The sequence below is a fragment of the Trachinotus anak genome, unplaced genomic scaffold, assembly GCF_046630095.1.
Source record: "Trachinotus anak isolate AG129_WGS33_773 ecotype Australia unplaced genomic scaffold, CSIRO_AGI_Tana_v1 ptg000007l, whole genome shotgun sequence".
NCBI classification, from domain to species: domain Eukaryota; kingdom Metazoa; phylum Chordata; class Actinopteri; order Carangiformes; family Carangidae; genus Trachinotus; species Trachinotus anak.
Genome location: NW_027273858.1, coordinates 17,669,778 through 17,689,599, shown reverse-complemented (window position 1 = coordinate 17,689,599; position 19,822 = coordinate 17,669,778). Strand labels below are relative to the sequence as shown.

Here is a 19,822-nt window from a genome sequence, read left to right as displayed (position 1 = left end):
GTATTGATATTCTCTGGCACGAAGGCACAGAATGAGATGAAAAACATCTTATTTTTCAAGCCAGAGCTCCAACCTGAATAAACACTTTTTTTTTCCCTTTTACCCTCAGAGATGTTTTCCCCCTCATGCTTCCAGTCTTTGTTGCTCGCTGCCGTCTTTGTAGAAGTCCTTGTATCCTCCTCGTCACTCTCTCCACCCACCAACCCCCCCCCCCCCCCCCCAAACAGTGCCCACGCTCTTCTCCTCCACTCTCATAACTCAGCTGTTACTTGGCAACACGGTCCCAGCTGGACCCAGCATCAGCCGCGTTGCCATGGCAACAGAACGCACACATGCAGACACGGTAAACATGTTGGTTTTTTAGAAGGCAGCGCTACATGCACAATAAAACCCACATGTGTATTCAGCTCTGACACCCATCAAAGGAGGAACGCCCGCAGTCAATCAACGAGGGACTGATTGCCAATATAATCCCATGCACCTGCGGCATCTTTACATCTGTGTTCATGGTAAAAATAGAGAAAAATAGATTTGGAGTTGTACACCATGATGTGACGGATTGCTGATTCTGCACAGTAATTCCTCATGGGAGGAAATCCATCTGGCTGCATGAATCCACCTCTTAATATTTTTCTGTTTTCGCCTCCTTTATTAATCACACTCTGCTTCACCATACATTTACCAAGATCCACTCGCAGCCTCGAGTGTATGGTTCTGGGAAACAAACCACTTCTCCATGCTCCCGGTAACAGTGCATCTGTCGTCATAGCAACCCGACCCATCATCTGCAGGGGGATCAATTGATTCATTATTGAGTGAGGTGCAGCCCCCTTCTCTGCTTCCAGTTCACGTCTACTTACTCTGCCTTCAAGCATCCATTATTGAAGTCTAAGCCTGCCCACTTACTGGGCTGAAGAATAGAGAGCTGTCAAGTCTCCCCGCTAGAAATATAATTCAGATTCCACATTTTCTCTGAAAAACAGCATGTTTGTTGACCACTGTGAAAGGCACAGGGCTTGCGGCGTGCAGTCAGGTAGGTAATGCAATTTGTACAAAATGTTCTCTTCATTCTGTCACACATCTTAAAACTATTAAAATCAGATGGGATCACACTTTTTGGGGATTGCTAACCTTAAAATCACCCAGAGGCCAATCCCACATGTGGGAGGAATTGTAAAGGAGGTGGAAGAATGAGCATTGCAGGGCGTGAGGGTCTTTGTTGTGCAGACAAGATGAATTAGCATCAGCTGAAGCTTAAAAAAAGGGTCGGGATAAATGTAACACGACACACATAGCCTGCTCAAAACACTGTTTTCTGGAGCAGGGCATTTATAGCTGCAGGGGAAGACACGGTTTGATGGTTTGATGATATCCCTCCTTATTCCAGTCTGTCCTCCATCATGTGGCTGCACACCTAAGTAGAGCCTGGAGGCACTGGGATGGGTGGGGAGCTCCAGTTTCTAGGAAGGAAAGCTGAGGGAAGGAAAAAAGGAAGACAAATGTATATTATTGGAAAATGTGTGCTAAATGGATGATGTCAGCTGCGGCACTTTGACATTTTAATGTCATCTCTCAGGGAATTACATCATTAGCCCTCTTTCCTGGCCTGGCTCAATGCTGGGAAACCTCCTAATGGATGTCAACAAGCTGTCCCTCTGGAAGAACAGAGCTGGAGGGGGGGTGATGAAGAGTGTGTGGATGGTAGTGGTGGTGGTGGTGTGTGCTTTTACCAAGCTTTTCACTGAGCTATATGAGTGAGAGGCCTCACACTGAGCGTCATCTGCACTAAAAGCCTACAGTGCATTTCTCGCTACAAGATTAACTCAATCTGTGTTACGGCCCTTATCAGACAAAGTGCTATCGTCTGCGAGCTCCACTCTGCTCCAGCCCCTTTGCTGCTGACCCCAAATGACCCCACATGTAACAACCTCAATGTGGAGTTGTTTGTTAATTATTTCATGCATTTATAATTACAAGAGCACATTGAGTTGGCAGTGGGCGACTCTCCATAACGATTATGCTTCTTTCAATTTGAAAAGCTGTCAGTGTCTCTGCTGCAACCGCCCAGGGATCAGATGCTGTATCCAATAATTGATTCATTAATCATCTACAAGACCATTAAATTCAAATCAAGTCCAAGAATGCGGGCTTCCTGGGTGAAACTAAATGGTAAAGAACTTATCAGAGTGACTGACTCCCGTACCCAATGAAATAATTTATGGAGAGGAACACCTCAAACTGGATAAGGATTTCAAAAAAGCCTTTTATATGCTAATGAAAGTAGAACTGTGGTTTGAAAACAAACATAACAAGTCTCTCATATTTTAGGGAATAATATCAAATCATCAGAGGAGCTGCAAATAGACTCCAAACAAACATGGAGGGAGATCAAGGCTTCAAGTGTAAAATAGGTCATATGGAGGATATTAGACGTAGCTCAGTTGAATCTCTAAGCAAACTAGGAATCTGTTACTGTGAGCTCACATGGCACCATGCTGAATAAAATAATAATAAAATCAGTGCAGAGGACTAAAATGTAAAAGATGAAACAGGGGAAAAAATTGTGCGAACAGTCCAATCAATTACATGTAAGGTGATGAGACAGAGAATAACAACTGGTTTCTTGCTCTCATCTTCCATTGATAGTGAATTGAGCTGCACGGTGGATCAGCCAGGCTTGAAGAGGATTTTCTGCCTGGGCCGAATTGGAAAGAGTGGCGTGGCTCGACAGCTTAGGTTCACTGAACAATTGCAAGGCCGACCGGTATTTCAGATGGATTGGGGGCAGAAGAAAATCATATTTCCAGATGGGCAGAGAAAGAGCTTCAGTCGTAGCGTGAGAATCAGATGCGGCCTACGACGTGGCTCTATTCTCTGCATCATCCTCTTGAGGAGTTTCATTTGAGAGTCAAAACCCGACTCGCCGTTATTATCTCGCTGACTATGAGTCGGTAATCTCCATCCCCAGTTCATTGAGAAAAGCAGATTTGATGTGACAAATCCAAGGCCCCAGATGACAAATAAGTCAGGAATTTGCAGTGATAAGTACCACTCACTTTATAGTGCGCATGGAAATGGGGGGATATCTGTTTCACTCTATTTTCTGCATGCTGCTCTCCCTCATGTTGATGCGTGAATTAACATCAAAGCACGACCCAGAAAGACCCAGAACTGGCCAGACTTGTGATCCGCTTTTTTTTCCCCCCTTCTATGACAGCTTTTAACTTTCATGCAGAACATTACAAACTATGGCTTGAATGTATCAAGGGGTCCCTCACTTTTCATGCATCCTACAAAAGCAAGCAGTGCTTCCTGTCTCTCATGTGAAGTTTAGAAGTTGTTTCACTGCCTCTGAGCATGCACACACACACACACACACACACACACGCATACGCAGACTGAAGATGGTTACATAAACAACAGAAAAATGTAAAATAGTTCTGCATGCACGGCCTGTCATAAAAATAGTGTGCATGAATGAATAACATTAAACGAGTGGGGCAGATAAGCTACCCCCTTATGTGCTCGCCTCAGATTCAAATTTATCTTTGCGTAGGGAATTGATGAGACACAGAGCTCAAAGCCAAAGTCTTCAAAGACCGTGGTTACACAAGATGCAAGGCGTCAAACCCACTTTGTAGTTCTCGGGTGAACGAGTGGGCTGTAGCTGCCGAGCTGCACAGGGTGATACGGCAACAGAGTTGTGCGAGCCCAATAAAAGATGATAAAATACAGAAGTTACACCAAGGTTACACTGTGTGTAAAGGAGAGCAGAAGTGATTTTTTTTTTTTTTTTTAGATGATTGTAGTTGTGGGAGTTGGGGGCTGCTCTATCATGTTTCAAGGTTGAGGTCCCCTTTATCATTGCCATAAAACATAGCAGGTGTGGGAGAGAGAAAAAAGCTGGAGCACCAGGGGAGAGGGAGAAGAGAACAACACGGGGAGATAAGGGGAGAAATAAAGGGCTGATGGTATAGCAGTGCAAGAGAACTGTTTCACCACAGGGAGGGGAGCCTTCAAGGGATAGTTTGACATTTTGGGTAATAAGCTTATTTGCTTTTTTGTCAGGAGTCTGATGAGATGATTGATACCACTCTCATGTCTGTACTCCACATACGAGGCTACGGGCAGCATCTGGTTAGCGTAGCTTAAAACAAAGACTAGCTTGGTTCTGTACAGAGCTAGCAAAATCTGGGGTTAAAGTTTTGGGTTTGGGCTCAGGTCCGGTGTGGAAACAGACTTAGACCCAGCACCGGTCAAAAAGAAATAGTCCACCACACATCCCCCATGCATCCTCTGATCCTTGATGAATCCGTGTGATAAACACGCAGGAAAAACCAAGACAATAAGAAAAAGGACAGAGAGAACCAAGCATGGTTGGTGCGTGCGTTGTTAGCTGGCTTAAAACTAATATCTAGACTACTGGTACATTGACTGTTTGGAGCAAATAAAAACAAATCATTCGGCAGTCAAATTTACGCAAATGACGCAAAAGAAAATATACTTTGTGTTTCTGAACAAACATTTAGAGGTGCTGGATTTTGTTACTGTTTCCAGTCTTTATGCTAAGCTATGCTAAGCTAAGCTAACACGCTGCTGCCTCTGTGAGTGTACAGACATGATGGGGGTATCAATCTTATCTAATTCTGGCGAACAAATGAGTAAATGTATTTCTCAAAATGTTGAAGCTATTACTTTAAAAAGACCGTTTCAGCCTGCGTCACTGTGTGGAGACATGCTGCCCTGTTCTGCAGCCTGAGGACTGATTTCCAGTTTCCAGTTTGCTTTGCTCATCCAAAGAAACCGTTCAGATCCCTACCAGCTCCAGGCCTGCTGTGAAGTAGCATTTCACACATTATTATTAATATTGCATTATTAATGGCAATGTGCAGCAGCAAACTACTTGTCTTGGTAAAACTGAGAAAGCAGAGCGGAAGTAGAGGATTGCTTCATTCTTGCCGCGGCTCCACATTCCCCAGAGCACTACAGCAGGGTTGTTGTAGCTTGTACAGTTCCTCCTCTGCCCCCCCCTGTCCCTCACTGCACACCCCCTCCAGCCCCCAGTTTCCTGTGCAGCAGCATGGCCGCTCAACCCTTCCCTTCCCTGTTCCGAGCTCGGTCAAGCTCCCTCTACCCCGCCGCTCCAAATACATTATTTACACTCTCCTCCCCTCCCTGCAGCTCAGCTCAAAGGAATCAGGGCAGAGGGACATAACACCACTGTATAATACACCCCACCCCACCCCCCCGTGCACTGACACACACACACAAGCTGAATCCTCCCCTCCTCCACCACCACCACCACCACCCCACCTGCTTGTTCTTTTCTCACTCTGCGGGATGAAAATACAGTGCAGGGCTCGGCTGCGTCAATGGGAAACTCTGTGAGGCCCCGGTCCTCCCATTAATCCCCTCTGACATGCCTCCCGAGGGCAGGGATTTGCTACAAGTCAATGCAGGAGACCTACAGTATGCAAAACAAGCCTGTCTGACTCTCTCATGATTTTCAAAGCCATTGCACTGCACAGCCTGTGAGACAGGAAGGCAGATCAGAGAGAGAGAGAGAGAGAGAGAGAGAGAGGGGGAAAAAATAACTCTGCACACAGTCTGCTTGGTTAACCCCTTCTTTGCCCTCCTGTTTGGTGTTTGTGTCACTTCCCTCTTCTAGTTTCACTCCTAGCCTACATTGCACAGATAATGCTGATGACAGATGACAGGATAAGAACTGATGCTGAGTGATATATTTTTTCTTCCATTCAGCTCTGCTGCTATTATCTTCTGCAACCTCCCTCCCTCCCCTCCCCCTGCAGACAGGCTTGTTACCACACCAAAATATGAAAACCACCCAACGTAAACAGGAATTCACAGGTCATGTGATGTACTTACTTCTCTCAGGCAGAGTGGGGCTATTGAATTTCAGCCTAATCAGAGATCTAGTGATGAGGAGATAGGTGGAGATTGGGGGCAGGGTGAGTGGGGGGGGGGGGCAGGATGACATTAGAGAGAGGCAGTCAGGGTGGTTGGGTGCTGGAGGGGGTGGGGTGGGGGGGGGGGGTGGTGTTATGCTGTCCACACCCTTTAGCTCACACACACAGGGAATGTAAACAACAGAGCTGTGTAGCTTAGCAACAGGCTAGGCTACACGTGGGGGAGGGACAAAACCTGCGTGGAGGAAGGGCAGCGGTACAAGTTCAATTACCACAGAGAGAGCAGCAGAGAAATGGAAAAACAAAAGACAGTAAGGCATTGCCCCAAAAGAGGAAGAGAAAGCCGCCAGGATGTGTAGCCTGCTTTAGATTCACGTGATTGGCTCCACTGCTGCCTCCCTCCTCGTTTCAACCCCCCCCCCTCTTTTTTTCCACCCATCCACAGACCCTTTGAGATGGAAAAATGGGTCATCTGTGTGGAAGTTAATACTCTGAGCACGTACAGTGCTGCTTTATTTTTAGGACGTGCTTTGGAAATTTTTCTTCTTCTTTCCCTCACTGCTGAATGACACAGAGGAGGCGCTGGGTAATTAATATACTGTGTTGCTGCTGTGTACACAAGTGGCAGAGCAGAAGAGAGCAGCAGTCTTTATTATAGCTGCTGGCACAGCCTGGACATGTCTCATATTTCTCCCCAGCCTGCCCTCTCCATGACAACATACAGTAGGCTGCAGACTCTGGCACCACAGCCATGACATCAGCAACAGGGCACAGACAGTGCGACTCTGAGCATCATCCGGCGGTGGGAAAACATGTTCCAAAACAAGGACGCAGAAGGACTCACAGGCCTCTGCGGACGCCTCCACCTGATAGTCAGTGATCAGGAAGCTACGAGCAGAAAATGCCTCCTTGCAAAGTTACTGCTCAGAGGTAACACTCAGAGGATCTCAAATGTAGACCGGTGCTGCAGAGAGTCTGCTGCTTTGCAGAGCTACGTGAAGGTGCCATAGCAACCGCATACAACAGAGTTATTTCTGGCTGCTTTAAACTCCCAAACACAGCTGCTCCTACATAACCAGACATGTCCACCGGTCACATATCCAATCTGTGTATATACGGCGCTCAGTATACAGAGCAGCAATAAAGCTTTGACATTCAAACTCACAAACTAGAATAACACAACAAAGGAAAATCTGTGGATCATTTGTTGACAGGATTTCAAGTAATGAGTTGTGAGGCTCAACAGATTATAATATTCCCAATATAACATTTGACATACAGTCAGAATCCATGCAAACAAATTATAATGGCAGCCACACTCCTTTGGTACTAGCTGGTCTCTTCGCCTGGATCCTGGGATTTTAATGTTTCCTTCAGTAACAGGTTATTTCCTGCACCTGTAATGAATTAACAGGGTGCATCTGTCATCGCGAGCACATTAGGAAAAAAGGATTACAAACTGTTCAAAAATCATCCCTTCCGAGCACATGGTCTCTGTGCTGCAGGCACAGCCATTGTTATTGCTGTCAACTGGAACTGTTAAGCTCTCAGCTCGCTCCATTCAGTTGTCCTTCAGTGGGAGAGCACAGGAGTCTGCAGATACTGCCTGGAGCAACAGTGCCCCCTACTGCACGAGATGAGAGAGTTTTCCTCTCTATTTCCCCTTTTTCTTCCCCTGCTTGCTTCATCAGATATGAAGAGCTGACTCATAATCCATTCATACAGACTCAAATAGAGCAGGAATGCAATTAAAAGAATGAAGTTCAGTCAAAAGAAATAGAACAACCTAATAGACTACATTAAAGTTCTGCTGAGCATTGAGGACACAGAGCAGGCTTTGTCTGAGACTAACACAAAAGATTTGCTGTGTCATGCTGAAACCGAGCATGTCCATGGCCTTATGTCTGTTTCACTTTGATGGTGTGCTTTCAGAGCGGGCAGCTCTGATCTGGTATCTTCAGTGACCCCTCAGCTCTCTCTCCAGGGACAGACCACGCAGCCGGCAGCTGAGTGTTTATTTACAGGGGAAGCAGGCCAGTGATGCAGGAGGGGTCTGAACCTGTTCCTACCTCCAGTGCCAGCAGCAGACCACTGCTCCGGCCCCTAACCTCCAACATAGTCTGTTATTTTTCTCCTCTGCGTTCCAAAGGACAGATTAACAACGAGCCACTTCTTCTGTGCGCACACACACACACACACACATATGGTCCAGGCCAGACAGCTCTGCAGACCTCTTGTCAGGCTTCTCCGTTTCCACCAAATGGTAAATAGCAGGAGTGCTGAAGAGAAGACTGCAGAGTGAGTGCATGAGTTAATGGAAAATGGAACAGTCTACCATTTAGTCTTCACTCGACATTTCTGGGCCCCTGTTCAATTTTCATTTTTCATTCCTAATGTAGAAAAACTATTTTCCCCCTGCTCTCAATTCCTGGCAACCTCAAGGCCCGGGCTGCTTGGGCCAGAGCTGTTAGAAAAACAGCTGCAGACAGGGATAAAAATAATTACAGCTCTATTTGTCTTCCAAGAGACACACTTTCTACCAGACCTACTCCCTTCCCCTACGAGCTGCTCCACTTTCACTCTCCTGCAAACACAATAAAGCCATTCACAATAAAGACACTATGGCTCAGTGCACCCACACAAGCTCGTGTTTCAACATGCTAGTTGAGGAAAAAAAAAAAAAACATACTCTCAGGATGTCAATTTAACCTTGTTTTGGCAGTGTCTGTATTTTATTAACCAGTGTCAAGGATTCATTAACATGTCGAAGGTCGAGATTCAAGGTTTTTTTCCCCTCCAACTTATGTGTCATACCTATAGCTACGGTTCCTTGCCATAGAGTCACATAAGATTAGCTCACATAAGCTTCCTCCATTCTCTTTAACATCTCCATGATACTCATTTTTTTCCCCGCAGTATTGTCAAAAAACATAAATAAATCACCAGCTATATTTACCCTTGAATTACGCACATAACACTTTCCATTCAGCAAAATGACTCTCCAGCTCTCCAAGCAGATAAAACTGCCCACACTCCATATTTCAAAACTCTACACGTTTCATTTTTTTTTCCTGTGCATTGCTACTGCCATCTACTGGCAAACGGAAACTCAGGGCCTCAAGGTGTGTTTTCATGTTTTATTGTGGGATTTTAAACACAAAATATGTCCAGATATGAAAGGCTGGAATAGAAAAATAACATTTAATTGACATTGCAATGACAACGTCAGAAAACTTAAATGGCAATATTCCACAGACAAGATGAAGTTAGTGTAGACACTCTTACACACATTTCACATGTATATCAACTGCTCAGCAATATGTAACAAATCATCTACATATCGTTTTTTTATTTTGTACATAAACATATCAGCAAACACACCCCACATCCCCAAAAGATAACAATCACTTTTGAGGGAAATAAATAGATTTAACAGAAGGCCAGAAAACATGAGATCTGGTGTGAACAAGGTAAGAAAGATGGAATGTGTTAAACATTTCCCAGAAACGCAATCTGGACAAAGTTCTTTAACCTCGGAGTGATGTGATACAGGGGGATTCACGTCCACAGAACCGTGTGATAAATCAGACTCACAACTCACACACACCAGCAGTCACTCGTACCAAACAGTGCACAAATATCAGCGTCAAAAATCCCTTCACGGAACAGTAATAGCATCCACGTACATTCATTCGACGTCATCTTCTGTTAAAGACTGAGAGCTGATGATTCGCTGAAAAACAGAGGAAAAAAAAGATCTTTCAGAGGTTGTGCCAAAACGTGAATGGCGGCAATCACAGAACAACAAAATGTATGCGCGACGCTTTACACTTTCTCAAATGACACAGGAAATTAACAACCAGGTGTTTTTTGTAATGTTCTGTCTTAGAGGTGAAATAACCAAGAGCTACTGACACATGGCTCTCAGCTTTGGATAATTCTAAGATTGATCTTGCACCCTTTCTTGTCCCAGAGGCCACAAATCGCAACTGGGGGGTTTACTAAGGATGCTCCGCCAACAAACCATCACACTAAACTTTTTAACCGCAGATGTAGGATTTACCCTCACCTGGCTGATGGTGGGTAGTTTCGTGAGCAGCATTTGGAAGACTGGAGGTGGCAGCGTCTGCTGGAGCACTTGAAGCAGCTGCTGAGGCTGCCCGCATACTGCAATCGCATTGGTCAGGTGGTCCACACCTTTCTCAAATTCCCCTGGGTTAGAAAAGGGTTTGAAAACAATCCTTAAACGAGAAACTGGGACTGGAAATTGTAAGAACTGAAAGTTGGTTGCACGTTCCTCACCTTGTGACAGCAGCTCCTCTCCCAGCTGGATTTCCTCCAAAAAGAATTTCTGAACAGCTTCCGCGTCCTTCAGGTCAGGCAGCTTCAAAGTCAACACATAGGGTCAGAGATCAACATTTAGGCCTCAGACAGAAATAAAATTGATGTGAAATTAATAGTTTGCCATTTTGTCCTACCTTTGCCACTCCAGACCTCTCGCAAGAAACCTTTTGCTTTCGTCTACCTGTGGGAAATAAGTGGTTTTAGACTGTGGTGACATGTTTAGTTAACTGTTCAACAAAACGACAATCACATGGTGACAAGTTAAGCCGTTAGCTAAAGCATGTTTCAGCCACGACTTACTTATCCTGCGACATAGCTGAGGAAGTTTTAGTTCGATTACATATTAATACTCCACCCGCTGTAGGTATCTGAACGAAAATAAAGGACCCAGTATAGTTTTTTGATTCAGTCCGCACTGTGTGAGCCACATGGAGGAAGCTAACATGCTGCCGCGGAGCTAACACTTCCCTGCTCCCTCCGGCTCAGGCACTTACGTTCACGTAGCTTCTCCTTGAAGTGAGGGTCGCTCCGCCGCTTCCTGTCAAAATAAACACAGTATGCGACGAAAAGGGCTCCGCACACCCCGGCAACAATCGCACTCGTCCTGCCGCTCATCATATCTGAAAACCACTCATGGACACGGCGCGCAGCACAGCAGGCTAGCCGGCTAGCAGCTAGCACGCTGCTCAGGAAGTACGTAATCGTGACGTAAGACGTAACGTCGACGTTCACAAGCCTTACGTCCATGTCAACTGTAGTGATATAATAACAATATTTTTCACGGGTATATATTGATAAATACACTCCCGAAACACGTACAAAAGAACTCAGCAGTGACTATTAGCCCAATGTTAACAGTTTGACCATCTCGGTCCTTTCTTGAAGAGGGTCTGTGTCAAAATCTCGCGTTAACAGAAATTAATCGATTTAGCTAATAATGTGTTCATACAATACAGTGCGTACTCCTAACTTAATTTGTTCAATCAAATTTTCACCGCGCAACAAACCTGTAATAACCTTTAATAGTCCAGAGATGGCGGTGACGTGGGGTTCATGGAATAAAGTTAGCATCAATAAAATGAACTTTAATGATCAAAAGCAGAACTTAATAATTCTAATGCTGAAAAATGTGTTGGCAGCATTTTAATATGATGTTGGGTCAAGGTGGAAATCTTTTTAACTACTTGTAGGTGTGAACATAACTTTGTCTTTAACAATTTTTAAAATTTTATAACCTTGTCATGCTTTATAATTATCTCTAAAGTCATCTGCAAAGTAACTACTTCATTTCACTGTACTGTAAGTACATTGGTCAAATAAATGTAGGGATCAAATGTACACTATTTTCCTGCTGTAAAAGGCAGTAAAACAATCTCTCTGAAATGGAACAGACGTATGATAAACTAGAGACATTGAGCAAAGTAGAAATAGCTCTAAACTATATTCAAGCATGGTACAAGGGTAAAGGTTTTTCCCCCACTGATGGCAGCAGACAGACCGAGTACTTCACAAACTATGGCATTTATTTCAAACAGAGGCTTCTGCTTTGCTTACATTTTTACAATAAATTACACAATGACCATCATCAGATGAGCCTAATAAATACTATTGAGCATTTTTCAATAAGCTCCATTACTTTCTCTTTATCTATGATCAGACCATTTTCCATATACAGGTTCATACAGCTTTAGCTTCAGGCCATAGTTCAGCCACATCCAAAAAAAACCCCACCGTTCTCCTCTTACAAGCACAAGCTATAGAAAAACAAAACGGAACAAAACAGAAAACAAACTAAAGCAAAACATGACATTAAAAAAAAGAGGAAGAAAGGAAAAAAAAGACTATTGACTGATGAAAGAGGCAGAACAGAACAATATAAACTCAAATAAATCTGTTCCTAAAAGAGAAAAGAATGAGGACAAAGGGGGAGAACAAACATGCTGTAACCCTCAGTATTTACACTCAAACTACAGTTAAAACCGTAAAACTGTCTGTACAGAAAAGTACATGTTATTAACAGTGCAAGATATTAAATAGCTTGACTCAAAACACTTCTCAATATACAAATGTATAACAAAAGCATACAATTACATACAAGTGCCAAACAAAACGCAACTTCAGGTTATCATACAGTAGGGGGTCTATACAAAGGAAACACTGGAGATGTCTTCAGAAATGTATACGCATACATCACTTTATGATATAAATGCACATTTACAATATCTTTACCTTTAATCTGGTCATAGTACAGGAAACAGAACCAAAGGTTTTTGGTTGGGATGAGTATGAGAAGAAGCTGGCATGTCATTATTGATCATGAGGAAGAGATGCGTTGCTTTATCTAATGGAGCTTAATGGAGTTAAAAAACTTCATGTTGTGTGAAACACTGCAAACGTGGAATTCAGCTTCATTCATGTGTTCTGCGGTTCTGAGTTTATGCTGTAAATACCTCCTATGGCGACCTTCAAGTTAACTTGATCCAGTTGCAGATGAGCACCATCAAATCTTCAGTGAAGCCGATGGGATTTGAGGGGGGGGGGGGGGGGGGGGGGGGGGGGGGGGTTATATGGGTGATAAAAACACAATAAAATAAAGCAGATGGGCTTTTAAAAGGCTTGATGAAATGAAGTAATGCGACCCTTGCATTCACCAGCTCCATCATTGCACATTTTATACTGCCAAACTCAACAGTTGTACCCAAGCTGGATGAGCATTCAGTAGTAGATTACAGGTGTTCCAGTATAGGAGTTCTTGCTTTTACAAATTTTAAAATTTTACCATACGCAGATAAAAACCGTCACTATCTGTCAGACTCAGCCCTTCACTGCCTGCTCACTCACACAGCATTCTTCAGTCTTTTGTAAGGGACACATTATTCCAGCTGACCCCCTCATTTGAGAAGAGGATCAGGAAAAAAAGTGCTGTCCTTCCTCAAAGTGCCCCAATGGAAAAGAACAAAAAGGCACTACAGTATCATTCCATATCCATCCACTGAGGCTGTCAGTGGACCTATGATGGTCTGAAACCCTCTCTAACACCACATATATGAATCAATGGAAACATGTACAGGACCACATGCCTGTACATAAGAAGAGCATCATCAACCACTTGAGGTTTAACCACACAAAGGCCTTTTCAATGAGGGTGGACAGAGAAAAGTGGCAAAGTTACATTTCACACGCCCTTAATGCCAATGTGGCAGTGTTCCTCTTAAGTCCCCATAATAACACGGCGAGCACAGGCTGCACCATGCTGAGCTATGAGGACAGAGCACAGAGGGGTCTTCACTGGAAATCATCCCTTACCAATATAACTTTTTATCAAATGGAAACAATTATTGCTTGCAAAAACAATTCTTATAAATGTTCAATTAAGGAGAGCGCAAAAGACAATTTAGAATATTTTTTTGACAAATTTCATCCCCCTACACAATCTTCATAAAAGTGCACTTAAGTGCCATTAGCTTGCCAAGGAAACAGTTGTCAATAGAAAATAGTGCTTGTTTCTTGTTTGTTTTTTTGTTTTTTTTTGTCTCTGGTCTGGTTTTTGTGCCCCAGTAGTTACAGTATGTAGGTTGAGCTGTCCGTCCTGTTGGAAGGGAATGGGGGCGGTGACCCCAGGGTGCTGGTTAAGTGCTTGGTGCAGTGGTTCCTTGCTGGTTTGTCCTGTCACCTGCACTCCACTGATACCCCAGAGTTCTGAGAAGAGGAGGATGAGGATGACACCGGAGGGTCGGCCAGTGTCAGCATGACTGCCGCTGTAAGTGAGCTGGAGGACGGTGAGGAGGAGGAGGAGGATGAAGAGGATGCAGCCACCGTGCCTGTGGAAACAGAAACAGGATTTGGTTGTGGTCGGTTTTGAGGCATGTAGATGGAGACGGCATACAGGTCGTTTAAAGTTAAATCTTAGTTTAATCTTTGTTATGATGCAAGTGAGTGATAACTTGCGATCACCAAATTAAAGTGGGTTGCACCATCCAAGTTAGTTCTTACAAACAGATTAGTTGTTGCTAAATATTTACATCCAGTTCCCTTCAGATGCAACTGTTGTATAGATCAGAGTCCCCAGGGTGGACCACTCATTCTAAACTGCACGATTACTAACGCATACTTTATACTATAGATATAGATAAGTATATAGATTTTACTAGCCTTTAATGGTGCGGCCAGATTTAGTAAATCAATAGTAGTTAGCTCACAGTTACTAAGAACATAGGAAGAAACTGATTCCTAAACTGCCAAGGTTACAAAGAGCTCACTCACTTTCCCGTTCCTTCTTTTTCATGCGTTTTCGTCGTCTGTCAATAGAGGCAACCTCAGACTTGAGGGAGAGGTAGTGGTTCCTGATGTCCTGCAGCTTCTCCTGAAGAAATGAAATCCTCTCCAGACTGCTCATCTTCTCCAGGTCAGCTAAGTACAATGCAAATAATGGTTTTAATATTTTATGGGTTTTTTTTTTGTTTAGGGTCATTAGGACATAAACACACTGATGACATAAATGTACATCAAATTCTTTCATACTTTGGTCAACAGAATGAAAAATAGTTGCTAAATTAAAGCTGCAGTTCACCCAAATAACAAAAAAAACCCCAAAAAAACGCAAAGCAGAGAAATGTTGATAACTTTTTATTCGTACTGAAAGAATGTCCTGATTTTGACTATTTAAATGGGTCCTGGAGTTACTTTCACAGTGGAATAACATGTGACACTTACACATCTGGAAACTCCACTTGTACACACGTGGCGATCTTCCGTGGTTGTCTCGGTGCTGGCCGTGGTCGGCGTCACCCTGCTTGTGGTACTTATGGCTCGAGGGGGGAGATCGTCCGTGACACTTGGGCGAAGCGGCGGCCTTCACGTCTGATGCATTGCTCTTAGAGGCAGTTGATTTGGCAGTGCCCTCAACAACAGACTGGTCCTCACTGTCACTGCTGTTGGCTGAGAGACGACAACAGAGTTGGAAAAAATGGACAACGATCGGGCAAAAATCTCATTTCCTCCCCCACCTCCAGTCTCTAATACGATGTCAGGAAATTAGTAAATATGAAACAGAAATTGCACAGCTGATAAAGGCGCTGCCGGCATTGAGAGGGTAGCAGGGTGTCAGCAATTCTCCCTACAGCTCTCCTCACCTGTTTTCCTATTCTTTTTGGGAGGCACACCTAGGCTCTTGCGGTTTGGCTTGTGTTTCTTTGAGGCTCCACCTGTCTGTGACTCTTTCTGCCGTTTCTGACTCACACACGCTACAAAGGAAAAGAGGAAATGGTGAGGGAAGAGGCAGACTGTGAAATGAGCGAGTTTTCACAGTGTATTTCTGTAGTATTTCCACCCTGAAGAAAAATAATGAATTCCCTCTTTGAAAAATACATGGTATAGTACATCTGCTGTTATTTGTACCTTTGGACTTCTGCTCGCTCTCCTGTTGGCTGCTGCTGCTCAGCTCTAGGCTGCAGCTGCTGCTGCTGTTGCAAGAGAGGCTGACGTCAAATACCTTTGAGGGGGAACCCGCCCCTTCATCCTGAGGGAGGTCTTGCAGCTCCCCACCCAGACTCTCCACTTCCACCGTGCTGCTGTCTGTCTCACTGCGCCCGCCTGCCACCTCCTCCTGTATGGGTCCTGGGGGAAGAGCGTCAGAAACCGGCTCTGAAGGCAAGGCAGGGGGTGTGGATGGTGGCGGGGAGGAAGGCTGCGCTTGAGCAGAGTCTTCGACAGCGCTGCCTCCTCCCGAGGGGGACTCGGGCGTTGTGGGTGGCGTGTTGAGTACAGAGTTACTGCCACTGCTTGGAAACTCCTGTAGTTTGTCGTTCTCCATCTGCTCCTCTGAGGCTTCGTCCTCAGGTCCCGCGTCTTGTTCCACACTCGGCTCCTCCAGGCATGAGGGTACAGGCGGGGGAGGAGAATTGGCGGCCTCTGTGTCCGAGTCAGAGAACAACTCTTTGAGAGTTTTCTTTGGCCACTGGGCCTGGATGCTGGACCACACATCCTTTTGTCCTTTCGAGCGGACAGCCGGCCTTTCCTCTGCATTCCCAGACGTTTTGGCCCTCTTTTCAGGAATCTCCCAGAACCCAGCTTGTCTGCCAGTTTTGGTCTTCTCCTTCATCCCGTTGTACTTCTTAGAAGGGGAACTTTTGGTTTTTGGCCGGCTTCGCTGACTTTCCTCAGCCTGGGACTCGGCCTGTGCTGCACCCTCATCATCTGTACTGCTGTTAGACGACGCCCCCCTTTCTTCCCCAGGACCGGCTGCTCTTTCCTCCAGCTTCCTGGGAGAGCCTCCAGGTAACCAGTCAGCACTCCTGGTGTTCCTCGTCTTAGCTTTGGATTGGCCTTTAGGGGTCCTCTCCGCTGCACTGTCAGATTTCCTCTTCCTGGTGCTCACCTCGCCCTCCAACTCAGGTTGACTTCTGCGCTTCGAACCGTCGGAGCTCTCGGCATTGACTAAATCCTGGCTCTTCCCTGAGACCGGAGAAGGTTTGGATCCTTCAGGTGGAGTCCCGCCCTCCCAACGCTCTGACGTTTGCGCCGGCTCCGGTGGGGCCTTTCTGAGGCTGCCTCTGCAACCTGGGCGATCCTCTTCATTATGCTCTCCCTCCTCATCCTCATGCTCGCTTTCATCTGTGGACATCTCAGAGGCTGAGGCAAACGAGACAGAGCGTCCGTTAGTTTCTGCAGGATATCAACAGACATAAATAAACCACTTTAAACAGTCAGAGTCAAACAGTCCTAATCTGCTGTAAGCGTGCATGAGGACTACAGGCTAATGAGTGTTGCTACCTTGCAGGCCATTGAGGATAGAGGTAATTTCTATAGACTTGACTGGAGACTGCTGAGTCCCTTTGTCCTCACCCTCGTCCATCTTGGAAAAGACATCCTGACTCAGGCCACACTTGGAGCGTGGGACGCGGTTGGTGTTGGGCGAAGGGCCGAGGACTTCTCTGTCATTGAGCCTCTCCAACCTGTCTCGCTCCCTCTCAGCTTTGTTCTGTCAGGATTCAACACAGTCAGTCACATTCACTTCACGATACTGAACCAGGCTTAAGCAGAAAAGAGTTGCAACTCTCCAAACTCGTACCTTTATTTTTTTGCGGTGCTTTATTTTTGGTACATTCTTATTGGCGGGGCGCACAATCTTGTCTGCTTTGATCCATTCATCATATCTAAAATCGAAATACAAAGACAAGAGACAATTTCATCATTCAGGTCTTTGAAAGGAGCTTAAAATCTCTCACACCACCCACCACACAGACACCTCTACTGTCTGACCCCAACATGTTGCTGTGACACAATAAGCCTCAACAGCAAAAGGAGGAAATCCCATGGTGTTATGTGGAAAAAGACAAACCTTTACGATGAAGAAAGAAACAATATTAACACCGACCACCACACAAATCATATTCAACAAAGTTCCAACAGTACCAAGGGTGCTACTTGTGTCGTATGAGGAAAAATGAAAAGTTTCACGACATCACACACGACAGACACAATGCAGAGAACATCCCACTGTCTTTTATAGAGTGCTAGAGGACCACACAACAACATTGAGACAATGAAATGCTGATTGCACTAGTTAACCTCTGTGTCATGGTACCCTAACACTCTACTTAACACTGCATTAACCCTGACCCACTGGGGAGGGGGGAGAGGGTTGAGAGGTAGAGGTGAGTGTAGCAGCACTTTGGTTGGCCTTTCAGAGAAGTTCAGAGAAGGGTAGCTCACATTAAAGTACCATATTGCGGGACCTGAAAATTGTTCAACCACAACCAGTGGCTGGTTAACTCCAGAGTTAAATTGGTAAAAGTTCAGCCTGTCTGCAGATTTTGCTGAGAGACAGACAGCTGGGGGACAGACAGACAGGGGATTCAGTCAAAACTGAGTGAGGGAAGCTGAGGACTGATCCGCACCAACCCAAAACTCAGTTCTGTTTCTGCCACTAGATGGCCCAGTGCTCTCCATAATCAGAGTGCTGACCATGGGACTGGAGTAGATGAAGCAGAATTGTGAGGAAGGGATGTGTTACTGCTGCGGGGATACCCATGTAGAGGTGATCCCATGAGCTGAATTAAAGGTTAAGAGATGGTTTTTTTTTTTTTTTTGTTTTTTGTTTTTTTTATTTTTTAGGGTGAATATAGACGTTAGGTGATTTCTCCCCAGGTCCTGTCTTACCTGACGTTCCAGCCACAGTAGTGCACCAGGTAGAGCACCTCTCCCCCCTCCACGTCTGCCTCTTTCACAGTGGCCTCGTACGTCTTCAGATTGCGGCCTCGCCCATACCTCACCTGCACCTTCATCCCCGGGGGGTAACACTCAAACTCCTCCCCCTCCTCCCCCTCCTGACTGCTGTCATCCCTGCAAGAAAAACAGTTCAGCACTTCCTGGCCCTAGGCTGCCCCCATTGAACACCACAGAGCCCCACCCACAGCCACCCACCCAACTCACTGCCTGCTGCTTGAAGGCCTGTTTTCTAATTAATTTGCTCCACCCTTGCCTGCCATGTCCCATTACAACACTAGGCCCTTATCTATACAGAAACATACACTTTCCATTTTTGTCCTAGCCCAGTGTAACCTACAGCAAACTGCAGGATAAACAACTGAATCATTTACAGTAAGCCACACAAAGAACAGTGCAAATAAAACATCATTCTTTAATGGCAAAAATCAATCATCTTGTATGGGAAATAACACTACTGTTAGGCTATCTAACCCAGTATCCACACAACAACATACTTGGGATTCTCATTCACACAAACACACTGTAAGAAACAAAGCAGCCACAAGGAGGAGCTAGTGGGAGACAGTCAGGAGATGTCGAAGCTGGAGGGTGTACTTGCGGTGCAGTGGTGCCAGTAAGTGGTTTAGGCGCAGGGGCCACAGGGGCAGGTTAGCACGGCAAAGCACAACTTGGCAGGCAGGGCGGCAACTTAAAGCGAGACCACAGCGTTGAGAGGAAGCACGGCTGCGAGATCCAAGTTGGTCACAGTGCTCCACACGAGCCACCCCCACCCCACACCTAACTTGCTCATCAGTGCACGTGTTTCTGCCGACAATGAAGAAGATGCACTCATCTGCGCGGCAGCCCGAGCGTGACAACCGAAGACACTGTGACCACCATACAACTGGGGACGCACTTGACTTTAAAAAGGCAACTGATGTTGAAAACACATCGCATCAGTTTCATAGACCATCTCCACCCTGCAGTGATAACATGGTCATGAAACACAAATAAGCTCGGATCAGTTGTAACACACACAGAGATGGAGCAAATTTAGAGCAATAATTAGTCAGACAGAAAATAATCTGCAGGATGTTTTTTTTTATTTTTATATATAATCAATTACTCATTTAAGTCATTTTCAACCAAACATCATTTGGTCCCAGCTTCTAAAATATACCTTTATATGTAATATTTTGGGGGGTTGGGACAAAACAAGCCAACTTATGAAGTCACCTCAGGCTCTTGCAGCTTTTGATGAGCGTGTTTTTGTAGCGCTTTCTAGTGTTTTTATAGAGCAAACAATTAATCGATTAATAACATTTTTTTTAAAAAAAAAAAAC

At 45.1% G+C, this 19,822-nt stretch overlaps 2 protein-coding genes and 1 non-coding gene across 8 annotated transcripts in view; all 3 read right to left on the bottom strand.

Moving 5' to 3' along the window:
* Window positions 1-9,050: 9,050 nt before the first annotated feature.
* tomm20a (translocase of outer mitochondrial membrane 20) lies at window positions 9,051-11,033 on the bottom strand. Its single transcript, XM_071481142.1, has 5 exons — window positions 10,766-11,033; window positions 10,406-10,452; window positions 10,230-10,311; window positions 9,997-10,139; window positions 9,051-9,660 (listed from the first exon to the last, which is right to left on the bottom strand). Exons 1-5 carry the CDS (start codon window positions 11,016-11,018, stop codon window positions 9,616-9,618), a joined length of 570 nt encoding a protein of 189 aa, XP_071337243.1. The 5' UTR covers window positions 11,019-11,033; the 3' UTR covers window positions 9,051-9,615.
* On the bottom strand, window positions 9,806-9,940 carry LOC139623448 (small nucleolar RNA SNORA14). Its single transcript, XR_011691509.1, has one exon. It is a non-coding gene; the product is annotated as a small nucleolar RNA SNORA14 (small nucleolar RNA).
* A 740-nt stretch (window positions 11,034-11,773) lies between the features above and the next one.
* The window catches only part of arid4b (AT-rich interaction domain 4B), a 40,330-nt gene continuing 32,281 nt past the window's right edge, over window positions 11,774-19,822 (bottom strand). For 2 of the 6 annotated variants that reach the window (XM_071481132.1, XM_071481133.1), the window contains exons 17-24: window positions 18,432-18,614; window positions 17,341-17,425; window positions 17,043-17,250; window positions 15,669-16,934; window positions 15,404-15,514; window positions 14,985-15,209; window positions 14,535-14,681; window positions 11,774-14,092 (exon numbers count right to left, since the gene is read on the bottom strand). In XM_071481132.1, coding sequence (XP_071337233.1) covers window positions 13,941-14,092; window positions 14,535-14,681; window positions 14,985-15,209; window positions 15,404-15,514; window positions 15,669-16,934; window positions 17,043-17,250; window positions 17,341-17,425; window positions 18,432-18,614 — 2,377 coding nt within the window. In that variant the 3' untranslated portion in view covers window positions 11,774-13,940. The remainder of the gene's footprint in view (window positions 14,093-14,534; window positions 14,682-14,984; window positions 15,210-15,403; window positions 15,515-15,668; window positions 16,935-17,042; window positions 17,251-17,340; window positions 17,426-18,431; window positions 18,615-19,822) is intronic. The other 4 variants (XM_071481134.1, XM_071481135.1, XM_071481136.1 and 1 more) reach the window with 4 other exon arrangements.

Bases quoted from the DNA above. Each gene is read 5' to 3' on its own strand.
- tomm20a (XM_071481142.1), bottom strand. From the start codon at position 11,018: ATGGACGTAAGGCTTGTGAACGTCGACGTTACGTCTTACGTCACGATT. The intron at 10,453-10,765 runs GTAAGTGCCTGA...TATTTCCCACAG, and splicing joins CAAGGAGAAGCTACGTGAAC to GTAGACGAAAGCAAAAGGTT. The intron at 10,312-10,405 runs GTAGGACAAAAT...TTGACTTTGAAG, and splicing joins AGAGGTCTGGAGTGGCAAAG to CTGCCTGACCTGAAGGACGC.